The sequence below is a fragment of the Dendropsophus ebraccatus genome, chromosome 9 (assembly GCF_027789765.1).
Source record: "Dendropsophus ebraccatus isolate aDenEbr1 chromosome 9, aDenEbr1.pat, whole genome shotgun sequence".
Taxonomy (NCBI): Eukaryota; Metazoa; Chordata; class Amphibia; order Anura; family Hylidae; genus Dendropsophus; species Dendropsophus ebraccatus.
This window is the reverse complement of record NC_091462.1, coordinates 48,926,838-48,944,694: the sequence shown is the minus strand read 5'-3', so window position 1 is coordinate 48,944,694 and position 17,857 is coordinate 48,926,838. Positions and strand designations below refer to the sequence as shown.

Sequence of the window (17,857 nt, the reverse complement as noted above, 5' to 3'; positions counted from 1 at the left end):
ACCTCTGCGTGTATGTACGGACAGTGATCTGCCAGGACCTAGCCGACTCACAGCGTTATTAACGCTGCGAGTCGGTAGGTGTGAAGGCACCCTTAAAGCGAATGTACCATCAGGTACATTGCTGCTATTTTTTTACTTAAATGGACCGGCGCTCGCACAGGGATGCTGGTGGCGCGTTCCTTTTTTGAATTGCCACTCAGCACCAGTTTTCACCCTGACACTAGGCCCGCCACCCCCCCACCCCCCAGCGTGGCGATATCCCTCTCCCCTCTGTGACGTGGCTCCACTGATTCTAATAGAAACGTGTCACAGAGGGGAGGGGGTTTTGTCACACTGGGGGCCGGCGGGCCTGCCCCCAGTGCTCCAGGGCGAGCCGGTGCATGGGAAAAGACCAGTGCCAAGTGCAGGAACCAGGCGGCAACTCAAAAAAGGGACTGTGCCACCGGCATCTCTGCTTTGGGGCCAATCCATTAAGGTAAAAAAAATAGCAGCAATGTACCTGATGGTACATTTGCTTTAAATCTGTTGCGGGTTTCATGCTGAAGGTTTTAAATATTGATGTAATCGCAGCATGAAATCTGCAGCAGATTATAGTAGTTGCCCAGGATTAGAAAACCATAGCTGCTTTACTCTGGGAACAGCACCACCCTTGTCCTCAGTTTGTGTCTGGTACTGCAGCTCGGTTCCATTAGTGTGAAGGGAAACAAGTTGTAATACCACACTTAACCTGAGAAGGGTGGTGCTGTTTTTGGAAGAAAGCAGACATATTTTTCTAATCCTGGATGACCCCCTTTAATATGTGTGAATGTACCCTCAAAAGGTTTTAGTGGATTGTATAAGCACAGCTACATTATTAAAAAAAAAAAAAAAGTTGTGGAACCTTCGAGAGATCAGATCCTGAGATTCTTCGTTGTACTATTTATATGGTGGGTCAGATACAACTGATGTTGATGTTCTTATACATTATACTGTATCGGCAGAGTCATGTTTCTTGATTATTAACCAGTCAAGCCTTATGATAACCCATTTTCTCATGTTGTGTGATCATTTCTAAGACTCTCTTTTTGAGAACTTTTTAGAATTTATAACCAAGATAGCATATGATTGTTTAGTTTGATTATTTCCCAGTATGTGTGTAGTTTTCTTTATCACTGGTTTTAAACACTAACCTGCTCCTTTTCGGACATTTGCGATATTCCCAAAATGACCAGAGAGACTTTTCTTCCTGCTCATACTTCTGATGACGGATTAAAAAAGCCTCGTCTGATAGATCCTCGAGCTGAAAAACTTCCTAGAACAGCAATGAATGTTGTGAGAAACAAAGCATACTGTAGGGGCGGCATTTTATTATAGTGTGTGTAAAAAGGGTGTGTGAGATAGAACATGTGCAAAACGTTATAAAAAAAAAAAATGGTATATAGGCCTTATTAAAGCAACTCGCAAGTACTAGAAAATGGTGCTGAGGTCACTGTTAACAGGGTTTTTTGGAAAATACTTTCCCTACTGACTTCCTGTGCCATAAAATAATAAATGAGCCTATACTACACCGCTGCTACTGATAGAGCTTAACAGTGCACAATGGTACTAGAAACCAGCAGAATGGGAACACAGCTGGGACCTGAAGACTGCACAGCTGATAAAGCGAGAAAATGATTAGCAGGTCAGTAAGTATGGTTTATGGCATAGGGAGGCAGTATGGAAAGGATTACAATTTCCCAGAAGGCCCCATCAATATACAGTATTCCTATTTCTAACAAGCAACAGAGAATAGGAGTAGGAAACATGTAGTGCAGGCGATTTTAAGAAACTTTGTATTTGGGTTTATTAGGCAAATATGCCATTATCTGCATTCAAAAAGACTCCCCCCCCCTCCCTCCTCTTTTCCATTCACTGCTCATTATCAGGAAATTATGTCTTGTTGCATCAGACATGCCCCTGTCTGTTCTATGGAGAGGGGAGGAGACGGAGAAAGGAGGGAGATTAGTCGTCAGCAGAGAACAAAGGATTACACAGCGGGAGCTATCTGAAAGCCTCTATTCAGAGGTCAGTGTTGATTGAAGAGGAGATAGCCCAGTGATGTAGCTGTAAATTAACTCTTTGTTGTCCTGTTTTGGTGCCTTATCTCTCTCCACCCCTCCCCTCTCCATAGAGAACAATGAAGACGGGGGGAGCTTCAAACTGCTTTCTCATGATAAGCTAAAATTATTATGTTAATTTGTTTTCCCTAAGACCCATTGGCATCACAACATATGGGGTAAATTCGCCCCTGCGAGCCCCTGGGACGAAGGAATATTTAATGAAAAAATAACAATTAAATTTTAATCCCCTCCTCCATGAGGTATAAATAGGCTCCACCTCCCCCTAGACCTCAGTCTAATTATAAAGAAACATAAAACACAGGGAGGGAGTCTTGTGATGCCAATGGGTCTTAGGGAAAACAAATTAACATAATAATTTTAGCTTCCCTTACGTCCCATTGGCATCACAACATATGGGGAATTAGCAAGCATTATCCCCAATGGGCGGGTTATTTATTACGTCCGCATTAAGAACAGATCTTGAAAAGGTTGTTCTTGACAAGAAAAGAAGTATCCAGCCTGAAATATCTCACAAAGGTAGTCAAAGACGACCAGGTAGCTGCCTGGCATATGTCCTCAAGTGGCACAGCGGCACGCTCTGCCCAAGTGGAGGCCACAGCTCTAGTAGAGTGAGCCCTGGCAAATTCTGGTGGATCCAGATCAGCAGAGGAGTAACATAAGGCAATGGAGTCACAGATCCATCTGAATATTGAAGGTTTTGAAGCCTTTCTCCCCTTGTTCTTTCCTGCGAAAGGGATAAAGAAATTCTTGTCTTTACGAAAATCACCTACTCTATGTAGATAGATCTTGATAGCTCTGGATATGTCTAATAAAGAAAGATCCAAGTCTTCTTTAGATGATCCAGTAGGTGAAAATACAGGCAATACTATTGGCTGGTTGATGTTGGCAAATGAAGCCACCATAGGCAGGAATCCTGGAAGGAACCTAAGGATAACTTTGTCTTGGGAAAAAATCATGTATGGAGGTGCGGAGCCAAGGGCTTGAAGTTCTCCAACTCTCTTAGCAGAGGTAATGGCTAGTAAAAGAGAAACTTTCAATGTTAACTTGAAGTTTACTTCCTCCCAAGGCTTAAAGGGAGGAAGACACAGGCGTCTCAACACAAAGGATAAGTCCCATGGGTCTACCTGCTTTACCAGGTTAGGCCTAGTCTAGCCTTAACAAAATTCTTTACCTCCAAGATCTGAAAGAAACGTGAGTTTAGGTGTGCAGAGAGGGCTGCTATCTGCACCTTGATGGAACTAGGTTTTAATCCTTTATAGAAGCCTTCCTGTAAAAACTCCAATGACTGTGGAGTAGAAGGTTTAGGTCCATCAATACTCCTGCTCGCACACCAATCTTGAAAATCTTCCAAATACGTGCATAAGATTTATTTGTAGTGCTACTACGAGCGTGAGAAAGAGTATACTATACCTTCTCAGAAAAACTAGAGTCCAATACGGTCCTCTCAGTCTCCAAGCTGTCAAGCTGAGGCTGGAAAAATTTCTGCACAGATGTTGACCCTGGAATATTAGATCCGGATGCAGAGGTAATCTCCAAAATTCCCCTCTGCTCATATTCATGGGCAGGGTGAACCATGACCCCTTCGGCCAGAAGGGAGTTATTATTATTACTGACGACTGATCTAGACTGATCTTAGTCAAACTCTGGGAATCATGGCTATGGGAGGAAAGATATACGCCAGCTGGTATGTCCATGGTATTGTCATTGAGTCCAATACCGTGGGATTGTCTGCCCTGTAAAGGGAACAGAAATTCCTCAGTTTGGCATTGCTTGCTGATGCCATGAGGTCTCTCTGAGGAAGCCCCCACCTCTGGGTTAACTGAATGAACACTCTCCTTGAGAGAGACCATTCCCCGGTAATGTCAGGCCTCGACTCAATCCGCCAATATATTGTCGACACCCCTGATATGAATCGCAGAGAGTCTGGTTATTCTGGTTTCTGCCTAACAGAAAAATCTTCTCTACTTCCCTGAGGAGAGAAGGGGATCTGGTACCTCCCTGTTTAGGTACGCCACACAGGTCATGTCGTTCATCCGGATTCTGACTGCTCTCTGTAAAATAGGAGGAGAAAAATGAAGAAGAGCTAGGTAAATCGCTCTAAGCTCCCTCACGTTGGAGGGCAGAGCGGATTCCTGTTGACTCCAAGATCCTGCAGTCGTGATGACTGTCAGATGAGCTCCCCAACCTGTTCCTGAAGCATCTGTCGTGATGGTTATCCAGTGTGGTTCTGAAAATAAAACTCCATGTTTGACTTGTCTCCACCACATTAGAGAATGTCTTGTTTGAGTCGATAGAACATCATCGCATCCAAGTCCTTCAGTCCTCGGTTCCATACTGTTAGTGCTTCTCTCTGAAGAAATCTCATGTGCCATAACGCCCATGGCACCGCGTCCGCAGCTGAGGCAAGGAGCCCTAGAAAGCGCATTTATGTTCTTATGGATACCTGACGAGGAGGAATTAGGAATTAAGTCTGATTTCTCCATGTTGATAAGCCAACCTAATTGTTGAAGTATGTCCTGGACATAGTTCAACTGAACTCTCAGAAGATCCTGAGTCTGAGTCATAATCAACCAATCGTCCAGGTAAGGGATAACTTTATCCCCTGTAAACGGAAGCGAACCATCATGGTGACACTACCTTAGTGAAAACAAAGGGTGCGGAGGTATTCCGGATGGAAGGACTTTGAATTGTAAGTGTCTTACCTTCCCCTGGATTTGGATGGCGAAGGCTCTCCTGTGAGCCTTCAGAATCGGTACATGAAGATATGCATCCGGTAGATCTATGGTGACCATAAAATCTCCCTCCTGGAGGATAGATTTTACCGATCTTATGTTCTCCATGTGGAACGTCTTCTTTACGATGCACCTGTTGAGATATCGCAAATCTATAATAAGCCTCCAATTTCCGGATGGCTTCAGCACTAGTAACACTGGGGAGTAAACTCCCTGACCGATCTCGGATAGAGGAACATCCTCTAAAGCCTCAATGGAAAGGAGGTAAAGAATTTCCGTCTCTAGGACTAAGTGTCTTTCTGGCTTAAGATTTCTTGACAGAAGAAATCTTGGAGAAGGAAGAGATGATAAATGAAGGACATAACCATTTTGAATAATATTTAACACCCAGTGATCTTTTCTTAATTCTTCCCAGGCAGGGAGAAACAAACTCAGACGTGTTCCCACTGGACAGCTTCTGCGTCAGAAGTCTGGTTTCTTGTTGGTGTCCTTATTCTGCTGCTTCCCGGAACCTCTTCTGGAATAGTTTCTTCCTCGACCTCTGTACTGGTATCTCCCTTTGCCTCGCTGAGGAGATTTTGCTCTGCGTAAGGAATCACCGCTCTTATAGGACAATGGTAGGGACTTCCCCTCCTTGTCAGACAATTCCTCCATTAATTTATCCAGCTTACAGCCAAACAGCCTACCTGGCTGGAACTCCATATTACAGAGCTGAATTTTGGAGTTAGCATCTCCAACCCAGGGTTTTAACCATAGCGCCCTTAGGCAGCGGTTGAGAGCGTACTAGTTTTTTTACGCTAACCTGGTTCCCTGAGATGCATCATCGCAGAGGAAGTCAATGGCCATAATGACCTTTTTTAAGGAGCGAAGGACCTTGTCCCTGCTAGCTCTACCTTCCAAATTTTCCTGGACCTTGGTCAGCCATCTTCTTAGGCTTCTAGAAACCTCAAAGAAGAAATGGAGACTGCCCCTTGGGCTGCCGCTGCCGTATATGATCTCTTGAGGGCTACCTCCACCCTTCTATCCATCGGATCCTTAAGATTGGATCCGTCCTCCGCAGGCAGCACAGTACATTTTGACAGTTTGGCTATGGCCGGGTCCACCTTTGGAGGCTCAATCCAGTCCTTACATTGTTCTTCCTTGAGAACATATAAGGTCTTAAACCTCTTGCTCAAACCCGGAGCCTCTTCCGGTTCCTTCCATTCCGCCTGTAACATAGACAATGAAGTCTCTCCCACAGAAAAAGCCCTAGGCTTTTTTGAGGAGGACCAATCCTATCCTCTTCTATTTCCTCAGGGTGTATTTCAGCTTGCACAGCTTAGCAGAGCTTGTGAATTCTATCAGCTGTGAAATACCCCCTGAATAATTCTTTCTCATCTTCAGAAGTAGAAGAGGTTTCAGAAGAAGATGATGACCTAACTTCATCAATCACAGTAAAACTGAAAATGACCATAATCCTACAGCCATAAAGTAATATACTCAAAGGCTGGGAGTAGAGAGAGAAATGCTCCATTTGGTCTTTAACTTAGGACACGGGCGGCGAATCTCATTAGCCGCTAAAGTCTTTTGCACATAGTCCTTGACCCATACAACTACCTCCTGAACATCAGGCTCCTCATAGGTTTAGGTCTGCATGAAGGACAGCGTACTTAGGCATTATAAATATTTTTAGGCATTCATAAATATTTTTATGAAAGAAAGGATGAATCTTATCTGGAAAAAATGATCCTCCTACGGTATCCATAGCCGTCAGGTAGTGAAGTCTCACACTCGGCACATTAAGTGCTTCCTTAGAAGGTCTTTTGCGAGCAGCAGGATTGGTCTCCATTTCAGACATCTGCAAATAATCAATGTATTACAATACATATAAACCACTAGCCTGGCTAGAGTGATATCGGAAAGAGACACTAGGTGGCAGCAACACTTACTTTTAAGTATATAGAAGAGAGATCACAGCACTTTGCACTCAGATGTTTTCTATTAGATCCAAATGAGCCACAGAAAATCCTTCCAGAGGAAGACAGCCAGACCTAGAGGTAGCAACAGCTTACCTTCTGCCTTGAACACACAGCTAATCCAGCATGCAGAGAGCGCGCGCCGCTGCCGGCCCCTGGAAGTGACATGGCGCTGATGCCGCAGTGCTGAGACGCACGCAGCGCCGATGCGTTCCACAGTCGAACGCAAATGGAAGAAAAGCCAGCGGCTCGGTGACACGCAGAGTGCGTTCCAAGACGCACCAGGTAAGAAAAACTTAAAAGCTAAGACCTGCAGAAGCAAATATCAGGATACTACCTGGACACCGGCTCCAGCGGCATCCCAGCAATCATTACCTGGAGAGAAAACCTGAATGCAACAGGTTAACAAAGCATAAAAACGGAGGAGGGACAAAGTCCCCTAGGGCTAACAGCAACGAAGTAAAAAAAGACTGAGGTCTAGGGGGAGGTGGAGCCTATTTATACCTCATGGAGGAGGGGATTAAAATTTAATTGTTATTTTTTCATTAAATATTCCTTCGTCCCAGGGGCTCGCAGGGGCGAATTTACCCCATATGTTGTGATGCCAATGGGACGTAAGGGAAAAATGCATTTTTCAGCTAATAAACCCAGTTACAAAAAAAATAAACGACAGCTACACTTGAAGGTAAAGCTTGTGCTCTGTGTTGATGACCTGTATTGTAGAAAAGTCAAACAATAAAAGATAAAACTAACCTTTTCGCATTGAGGAGACGTCAGTGGTTCAAGTGCAACTTCTTTCCAACTGCAAGTGAATCAGAATACTTATAATTAACCGTGTATAAGAAACAGATTTACCTCTGTTATTAGGCTAGGTCCACATCTGTGTTTTTCCATTCAAGGCCTCCATTGTATGTCGCATTCAAGAGTCATAACTGGACTGTCCACTGCATGATAGGTATGAGAGCACAGAGACTTGAATGGGGTTCCTCAGATTTCTGACTTCTGTCCATCATCATAACAGGACAAAAAATACTGCTTGCTATGTTGTTTTTTTTGAGGCCTAGGATGGAGCTTCCGCTACAGATGTGAGCTGAGCCTTAGTACTAAGCAAGAGATAACTATTGATGTTGTAATGTCAGGATTTTTATATTTTTTTCTTTTTTTTTTAAAGTGACTGTACCACCAGGCCCAGGCTGAAGCACTGGAGGCGGGCCGACCCACCCTTAGTGGGAGGAAACCCTAGCCCCTCCATGACGTGACTCCATTAGAATCAATGGAATCCTATCATAGAGGGTCTAGGGTTTCCTCCCACTAAGGGTGGGTCGGCCTGCCTCCAGTGCTTCAGCCTGGGCCTGGTGGTACAGTCACTTTAAGGAAAAAAAGGAAATAGTTGATATTTTAACCTCAATCAACCCCTTCAAGGGCTCATGCATATGGTCAAATAGTTAGGAGTTGTATCAGGCCTTTCACAGTGGTCTACATGACCTCTACCCTACCTCCCTATGAATCTGATTTGATAAAGAAAATCTATGAGATTCTATAAGATGTAGCATGCCTCATTCTCCCCTAGAATAGTTGATCTAGTGGCCATGATTTAGGAGGCTGTGAGTTAATACCTGGGTGGCAGCCACCGGATCAGTCACTATTCGCACAGATCCCAAATTCAGTGGTCTACATGCGGCTTGACAAGACTAGCTATAATGTAAGCAAAATAGTCTGCTGGCAAATACCTTGGGGTGAGAATTTCTTTGTACTGTAATTTCTCTAATTTAGATGGTGCAATCAGGTTCATGGGAATAACAATGTTGTCAATGTCATTGGAGCTTTCACTCCTCAACCTTTTTCTTGCCGCACTCAGCACGATACTAGGATCCCGTACCTGTACATTAAACAAACAATTTTTTTTTAAAGTTATTAACATGTTTTACCCTTCAGTATATAAACCTTCTAAATATTATATTCTATACATTTACATGCTGATGACTTGTGACGATGTGAAAGTAATAGTTTATACTTACCTATACTACTTCGATGTCCTTTAGCCTTCTGCCAGTGTTCTCTCCCCACCACTGATGCTTCTGGCCCCGCCTCTTTAATGACAGGCCACTCAGCCAATCACTGGCCACACTGTCCCATGTAAATCAGTGATTGGCTGAGCAGCCTGTAACTAAAGAGATGGGGCCAAAAGCGTCAGCGGCAAGGAAATAGCACTGGCAGAAGGCTGCAGGACACCAGGGGAGAATAGGTAATGATCAAGGCCTGCACAAACATCACTAAACCATACATATGCAGCCCTTGCTGTGTGTAGAAATTTAGCAGACTTTTGTGTTCAGTTTTTGTACATTTTTTGGTGCACAGCCTCACTCCTCATTTACTTCATGCTCATATTTTATACCGGACAATGCTAAAGTATCTAAATGCATAATGAATGTGGTGAATGTGGTCCCGTGTGCCGCATTTTGGACAGAATTCTGGTGCAGATACATTAATACATCTTGGGTAATGTGTATTCTGACGCTGCTCCCCTTGGATTACTTCTGTTAGACTATGTTGTCTTGTTATATGTGGTCCTCTGCTCTGAGTCGCAGTCTTCTATCCTGGGGTATTTTAAGAAGCGGAAGGCATTGCTATGACCTGGGAAAGGTGTAGCCTAGCTCTGCCGTCTAGTGACCTGTCTAAATTTCAAAAATACAGAACCAACAATATATACATTCATACCTGAGAAATGACAATATGTTTTAAAATACCTGTACAGGGGTTTTCTGAGCAGTGGGGGTCACACAGAGATCATCAGCTGTGGCGACAAGGCTCAGATGAGTATCTAAAATTGAAAAGAAAGAAAGTCAGTTTCATGGATGGTAACTCGTAGTTATACTGGTGTTAGCACCTCTCTTCTATTACATTACATGTTTTAAAATGTTTTTAATTGTAGAATAAATACGGTTGTGTGAACATTTAGGGTGGGTTCGCACCTAACTGATCCGCAGCGGATTTCAGGCTGCGAGATCGCAGCAAAATCAGCTATAGATCCCTTAACTGTTATTATGAATAGGATTACATACTCACAGCTGAATTTCCATCCCGCTGCGAGTATACCTTAACCCACGGCGGCCTGGTGCATACATTACTTGCTTCGGGGGCTCCCAGCATCCTGACGTCCTGCTCATTCAATGAGCGCAACGCCAGGATGCCGGGAGCCCCCGAAGCAAGCTAGAGTGTGGACCGGGCCGTTAAGGGGGGCAGGGTTTACATACTCGCAGCGAGATGAAAATTACACTGCGAGGATGTAATCCTATTCAGAATGACTGTTAAGTGATCTGCAGTGGTTTTCGCTGCAAACTTGCTGTGTAAAATCCACTGTGGATCAGTTACATGTGAACCTACCCTAAGGCTATGTTTACATAACGTAAATTGAGTAGTAATCACGGCCATTGTTGCCGATTTTCAACAACGGCCATGATTACTACTGAACCTACATTGTGCTGGAGGCTACAGGAATCCCGGCTGGAGTGTATACGCATAGTATACACTCCGGCCGGGATCGCTTCATTGAATATTGTCTGCAGAGAACCTCAGTGCACACAATGGAGCGTGCGGCTCCGGCCATACGCTCCATTGTGTGCAGCGGAGAATTCGGATGCGGGTGCACACTGATGAATTCAGCAGCAGTTAAGATCATCTGGCTGGTACTGCAGTACCGGCCAAGATGATCATCAGTAACACCGGCCGTTCTGTGACCCGGCTGGCTCACAGAACCCGGCTGTTTTACTAAATGTGAGCATGGCCTAAAACTTTTTTTGCATATGACCCATTTTTCCTTTGCTACGATGACATGAGCCAGTTGGTTTATTTTCATTCTGTGGCACTGAATCTTGAGGTTCTGATATCTTAAGGTTCTGATATAAGTAACAATAAGTACAAGGCCAACAACAGAAATATATCATGTATCATGCTTAAAGTAGAAGTCCAGTGGGGGTCAAAAATTTACCCTACCCCTGCCTGTAATGATTATATTCATCCAGAATCCCAAAAATCTCCATATGCCTCTGTATAAAGCTGCCACATGCACCTTTATGGCAGCCTTTTATGGAGCTGTCACAATTTTTTTTAAAGTGATAGTTTTGATGATCTTATCTCTAATCATATTTTAGTTTTACCAGCTTCAGTTGCATTCCCGTATCTTCTTTCTTGGTTGGGCGTTTCATGTACTACTTGTGGCCTGGCAGGGGACGTATCACTCCTGGCAGCTACTAAAACCAGAACCAAACAATTAGGAAAATATAATCAATGTGACCTAACAATGAATCAAATGATCTGCACCAACAAGAAGTTTAAATGAAAGGTTCAATTACTTTCAGCTAACATTCTTTAACCCTTCTCCTGCTGACTTGAAGTAAAAAGACAGGGAACCACATGGAAAAGATGGACTATGTCACATCTTTTCTGTACGCTTATGCTCTGAAGATCCCAACGACATTAATGGGAGCTTCAGGGCTGGTGGTCCTTTACCCTCCACACTGTCCATGGCTCTGAGAAAGCCCCAACCCCCAAGTGACAGCACAGTGACTTATAAGTGAAGAAAAAGCCCAATAAAACATACCCTAATGTTGCGGAAACATAATAACCCCATAGAATTTACAGTACATGCCACACTGCTTTTACACAAACATGTTCTTTATAATCTCCGTAATATTTTTAGGACTTTATCAGTATAAAAGCCATCAAAAGTCTTAAAATACTTCTGTCATGCAAAAGTTGTGAGTGGCTACAGCCCCCAGACTCTTTAGGTATTACACTGGGTCTAAAGGTAAAGAGACTTGGGAGAAACAACTGTGATGCTGATCGGCTCAGTTTATTTTACTGAAAACAACAGCTCACGCTGCTCCTCCTCACTGTCTTTTCCAGCTGGATGCCACCAACAATGTATACTCCCTCTTGTTCACCTCTAAATCTGGATGCTGAAAGTGGATGATAATTTGAGGGATCTGCACTTAAAGGGGTTATCCGGCGATACAAAAACACGGCAACTTTCTTTCAGAGACAGCCCCACTCTTGTCTCCAGTTCAGGTATGGTTTGCAATTAAGCTCCATTAATTTCAATGGAACTGAGTTACCAAACCTACACCCAAACTAGAGACAAGAGTGGTGCTGTCTCCGGAAGAAAGTGGCCATGTTTTTGTAGTGCTGGATAATCCCTTTAAGACATGTGGATCACAGTAGGAGATATTTAAGTGTTTTGTTCATTAACACTGTAAAGGTGAACACTAATGTATAGACATACCATAAGAGAAATCTTCATCGTAGTTAGTGTGGAAAAAGCTGCTACTCAAAGCATCTGTACTGTCACTCTTGCACTTCAGCAAACCCTCAAGATGCAGATGTAACTGAAGGTCTAGATTACAAATCAGTAATGTCAAAAAGAGGAAAAAATAATCACGTCTATGTAACTGGAACCTAAGCCTATGTTCACACATATTATTTCCGTCAGTCTTTTTTCTGTCAAAACCAGGAGTGGGTTGATAACACAGAAACTGGGGAAATCTATCCATTATAATTTTGCCCTGTGATTCCACTCTTGGTTTTGGCTTAAAAAAAAAAAAACTGATGTAAACATTATGTGTGAACATAACCTAAATCAGTACTGAAGCTTACCAGAAGGCAGAGACAAGACAGGGTGGAAGCATGGGTCTAGTTGACAGACGTTTCGTTTTACTAACACAGGCTGCTGAGGCTTGTCACAGCGGAGCAAAGTTTGCCACGACTCATGACTTTTATGTAATGGTTCAGCAGAGTGCAAAGACTGCAAGAAATAGAATACAAGCATAAAAAAAAATTAAAAGGCCTAAAAAACGGAATTTTAAAAATTAATGAAAACTTTAAGGGGGACATGTATCAAGCAGTGTACCTTGTGCTCCTTAGTATTTTTTGGCGTATGTGTGATGTGCACAGCCCTTCGTCAGATTTACTAAACAGTGTAGCTCGGTGTATGTGTGAATATGACAGCTTACTCCAGTTTTTTGCCTTCTTGACATTTGTGGGCGTGGTTATCCGTAAGAATATTCTCAGCCGGGATTTATCATGTGAGAATTTTGAAATTTTCGCATTTTCGTTCGCATCTGTACTCCAGTCCCAGGGTAGCGGAACTTTTTTAACCAGGGTCAATTCATGAATACCTGCAGTAAAATGCACAGCGCCAGGGAAGCTATAGCAGGTGATTTATGAACCAACATGTGAATGTTCATAAATACCTTACTAGGCTGCAAACATATAAGCCAGTGCACAGTGCTAAAAATATTCACAAAAAAAGGTGCAAATGATAAATGTCCCCCTAAGTGTTTTTCCACCTTAAACTAACTTGTCCCCTAGCTGAGTACAGCACTTGGCTCTTTCCGGCGGCTCCAAAGAGAACAAATAAAGCCGTGGGTCACTTGCCGTAGGGGACAGGGGATAGAGGACATGTGAGTTTAAGGTGGAAAACCTCTTTAAGGAGAGAATTTTATCATTCCCTGCTGCAGAGCACAGTGGCAAACTTGAGCAAAATTCCTTGTATGAATTTGCATATTTTTGTGCGCAAAATAGGGCTTGTATAAAACAATTTTGCCACTCTTTGCAGGTGAAGTAAATGATAAATCCACACACCTGTCCGCCATATCTTAGGGATATAAAATCATAAAAGTTTAAGGGATTTATATTTTTATATTTAAAAGTGGTTATGGTGGGGTGGGGGGGAAACACTAGTACTCACCTGCTGCTGATCCCCACCACTCTGATGGTGCTTCCTGCTTGCACCTTGATGCATAAGTAAGGCCTATTCAGCCAATCCCTGGCCAAAGCAGTGGCCTACCTCCGCAAGTGACCAAATGAGTAGGCATTGCTTATGCGTCGAGACACAAGCAAGAAGAACTCAGCAGCAGTAAGTGGCGGAAGATCAGTAACAAGTAAGTACCAGTGTTTAATTTTTCCCTCACCATAAGCAGTTTTAAGTATACAGTATTTTCCGGCGTATAAGTCGACTGGGCGTATAAGACGACCCCTGACTTAAGCAGATTGTCAGGGGTTCGCCTTTTACGCCAGAAAATGTTAACCCCTGCCTGACAGCAACCCTGCTGCAGTCAGGTAGGGGTTAACTGCAGCTAAATTAAAAAAGAAAAAAAAATTTAAAGGAGAAGTCCAGAAAAAATTTTTCTTAAAGTATTGTATTGCCCCCAAAAAGGGGCTTACATTATGGGAAATGCTTATAAAGTGCTTTTTTCCTGCACTTACGGCATCATGCCTTCACTTCCTGGATAAAATGGTGATGTCACGACCTGACTCCCAGAGCTGTGCGGGCTGTGGCTGCTGGAAAGGATGATGGCAGGGGGATGCTCAGTGTCCCTCCAGTGCTCTGTGTCCCTCAGTGTCCCTCTGCCATCATCCTCTCCAGCAGCCACAGCCCGCACAACACTGGGAGTCGGGTCGTGACACCATTTTATCCAGGAAGTGAAGCCTTGATGCAGTAGTAAGTGCAGGGAAAAAAGACTTTAACCCCAATTTTTCGGGTTAAAAGGTCATCTTATACGCCGGAAAATACAGGTAATAATATTCATCTGGGGAAAAACAACATGGAACAAGTTTATTTTACAACACAGAACAAGTTTACAAATCCTCATATTAGTGACTGTGCTTGGAAAATGGTAGAAGCCTCACAGTCTAACTGAATAAAGGGAGCACAAGACTGCTGGCACAGAGAGTGCATTCCTAGAAGTCACTGAGCAGGCAGTTCCAGACAACTACAGTCTATATGACCTATTAAGGTATATGCACATCACAGACAGGGATATCCCACGGGGGACCCCTTCTATGAACCAAAGCAAGGAAGTCACTGTAAATAAAATATGCAAATAATGTCTTGTACCTATACTAGAAAGAGAGCTGTGCAAAATAGCTCTCTGGTGTCACCATTTGGAGGTCAACACTTGCTCCTTGAAAAGGTCCTGAAACAAGACTAAGAATATAAGAAGCCAAACCACTGCTAAATTCCCAGTCATGCTGTACGTTTTTTTTAAAGGAGTTAAGCATTGGCATGAAGAGATGCAAGTGCCAAAAGGTGGCACTAGAGAGCTACTTTGCATATGTTTCTTCCCAGAATTCCCAGCGGAGGATGAATCACTTCTCCTTTTCACGTCTTTATAAGAACCATTTAGACCTATAGCATGAAATCAGGAATCTATTTTATGGGTGTACAGATTAACTGCGTAAGCCTCACCAAGTGGAACAGCTTGTGGCCTGGAAACATTCTATAGAGGTTCCTCTTGTGAAACAACAGCAGAGGTCTGGTGCGGGCCGAGCTGCTTGCGGAAGTGGTGGAGGCTTTGGCGCGGATCCGGTTTCTTTTTTTTACTGGCTGCTTTTTGCAGAATCCATTCATGGTGGGAGCTCCTGCCTTTTGAAGCTTTGATGGTCTAAAAGGAAGCATATCTGTGAGCCATGACTGAAAACAAGAGCTTAGGCGTCTTATTGCCCCTGTGACCATGTGTGCAATATATATGGTTTGTTTTAGTGGACACCTTGGGAGAGATTTATCAAACATGGTGTAAAGTGAAACTGGCTCAGTTGCCCCTAGCAACCAATCAGATTCTACCTTCATTTTCCAAAGAGCCTGTGAGGAATGAAAGGTGGAATCTAATTGGTTGCTAGGGGCAACTGAGCCAGTTTGATAAATCTCCCCCCTTATCTTTGCAATCACTAAGCCTTACCCTTGAGGAACTCTTGCCGCCATCTTCCCAAAGGGTTTAACAGGATCAGTAGGTGACAGACCTATAGGGATCGCAGTAATAAGGCTGCTTACCATCTCAGTCAGTTGAGCGCTCTGAAAAACAATACAAATGAATGTGATCTACTTCCCTATGTTACTGCAATGAAGCACAACATCCACAGCTACTTATCACTGAGCTGAGTCATTCTGAGGTAGAAACATGTCCATATTTTGTTAATTACAGCCGTATTTTTAAAATACATTTTTCGCCTCAAAATGACAGCCGTCCAAAGATATGGCTAAAAAACACACATTGTGTGAACATATCCTATATGTCAGCAGACAGGATAGATATTTACAAAGGCGGTTTAATAACCGTAACAGGGATATTTTAAAAAGGGAAACATTAGGGATATTGTAAAATAAAGACTGTATACTAGATACAGATAATATACAGTTATAATAAAGGAAATAACGTCTTCCCATTTTTAGAACTTTACTTAGAAGTGGGTAGTAAGATTACAGTTATTTACATTACAGGTCGTTTTAGGACATCAGCTTATAGGATCATAATGATCCTATAAGCTGATGTCCCTATGTCTGCCCCCTCTCCTCTGTCCCCTGCAACTGTTACAATCTTGTGACAGCATCAGGGGAGAGAGGGGAGGGGCCGCGTGCCCCACGCACCCGGCCTTCCCTCCCTTCCCCCGCCGGCTTCCGTAGCCAGGAAACCGGAAGCCTAAGGCTACCATCACTTCGCAGAACCCCGATGGGCAGCGGACAGAGAATTCTCCCTCTGTAGAGGGAGAATTCTCTGTCAGAAGCCCTATAGATGCTGCGGTCGTGCTGACCACAGTATCTATAGGGTTAACTCTCAGCAACGGAGCGCGGCTCCAGTGTTGAGAGTTGCGGCAGGTCCCCGGCTATCACTGATAGCTGGGACCCGCCGCGGATGACACAGGCGCATCTCCTGCACCTGTGTCATCCTATGGCGTGAAATAACGTTGCTGCAGCATCAGGCACAGGCTGCAGCAACGTTAATTTACTGCCCAGTGGCGGGAGGGGGTTAATGTGGACCTGCCAGCAGCTTTGTGCTGACTATAGTAAATGCAGTGTACAATAGGGCTTCTTACCCTGAATCAGGAGATATGACTCTTATTTTTAAGAGGAGAAAAACAGACATGGCTGCAAGTCCATATGTTATACACTGATCTCAGCAAAATAAAGACGAATATTAGGAATAAGTATACAGGTTGATCAAAGAGCATAAGCCTACACACCACTGCACGGTCCCTGATTTGTTGGGGTCCCTAACCTACATGCACGGCAGCCACCACCGCCACAAAAACAGCACCTAAGGAGGGAGCGACCTAATGGTCCAGCAACACCACAGCCATGAGACCAAGCCTCCTGGCTCTGGGCCCCACCACCCCACAGACACCGCACTGCAGCAATAATGGCTGCTTCACAGCACCACACCACAAGGAGCCAGATGGACGAGCTCACCCTGTGCTCCCAGCCAGCAGACTGGGGGGAGCTGGTACTGACCCTGTACAGACTATTGCTGATAAAAAAAAACTGACATGTCAGTTCTTTGAGGCGCCGCGAGGGATCCCGGCCGGAGCGTATACAATGTGTATGCGCTCCGGACGGGATCCCATAAAAGAACATGCGGTGTGTTCACTCGTACAAAGTACAGCTGTTGTCTTTCATTTCTCAGAGACTCTTTGGAAAATGAAAGGTGGAATCTGATTGGTTGCTAAGGCAGAGGCAGTTTCACTTTATATGATGTTTGATAAATCTCTCCCAAAGTATTTAAATCTGAGCTGATCATATAATGTACACGGTCATTGCTTTAGATGCAGATATATTTGCTTGTAATGTATGGTCATGGCTGGAGTCAACTTGTAAATGTTGTATGAATGCTAAGACATACCTAAAAGTGAGGCCCTTTAAAAGAGGTGTTGTGGAGATGTATTACAAGAGTAATTTGAGTACTTATCAGCTATCTTCTCTACTATTTCTCTGATAACTATGGGAAGACTTGAGATTTTTAAATAGAAGTACACTACAAATCTATCCAACTTTCTGAAACCAGTTGATTTGAAAGAAAAAGGTTTTCGCTGGATAACCCCTTTAAGACAATAGAATGACTCTCAAGTTTACCAAATGGATAAAATGATGAATAATACTATGTTTTTCATTCAAACTAATAAAAATAGTTAGGATAATATAAATCTACACTCCAGAGCCCTTGAAGCTACAGTACACAGATAAAAGCACAATAATACTGTTTGGAATGGCCCTGCAACGTAGTTTTATATTATGCTATATGCT

General features: G+C 43.5%; 1 protein-coding gene across 2 annotated transcripts in view; it reads right to left on the bottom strand.

Annotated features, from left to right (window-relative positions):
• The window catches only part of KANSL1L (KAT8 regulatory NSL complex subunit 1 like), a 60,985-nt gene that overhangs the window by 6,469 nt on the left and 36,659 nt on the right, over positions 1-17,857 (bottom strand). The window contains exons 5-13 of one of the 2 annotated variants that reach the window (XM_069983222.1): positions 15,522-15,634; positions 15,032-15,227; positions 12,439-12,586; positions 12,068-12,178; positions 10,944-11,036; positions 9,534-9,607; positions 8,517-8,665; positions 7,540-7,588; positions 1,170-1,291 (exon numbers count right to left, since the gene is read on the bottom strand). In XM_069983222.1, the coding sequence (XP_069839323.1) occupies positions 1,170-1,291; positions 7,540-7,588; positions 8,517-8,665; positions 9,534-9,607; positions 10,944-11,036; positions 12,068-12,178; positions 12,439-12,586; positions 15,032-15,227; positions 15,522-15,634 (1,055 nt within the window). The remainder of the gene's footprint in view (positions 1-1,169; positions 1,292-7,539; positions 7,589-8,516; positions 8,666-9,533; positions 9,608-10,943; positions 11,037-12,067; positions 12,179-12,438; positions 12,587-15,031; positions 15,228-15,521; positions 15,635-17,857) is intronic. The other variant, XM_069983223.1, reaches the window with a different exon arrangement.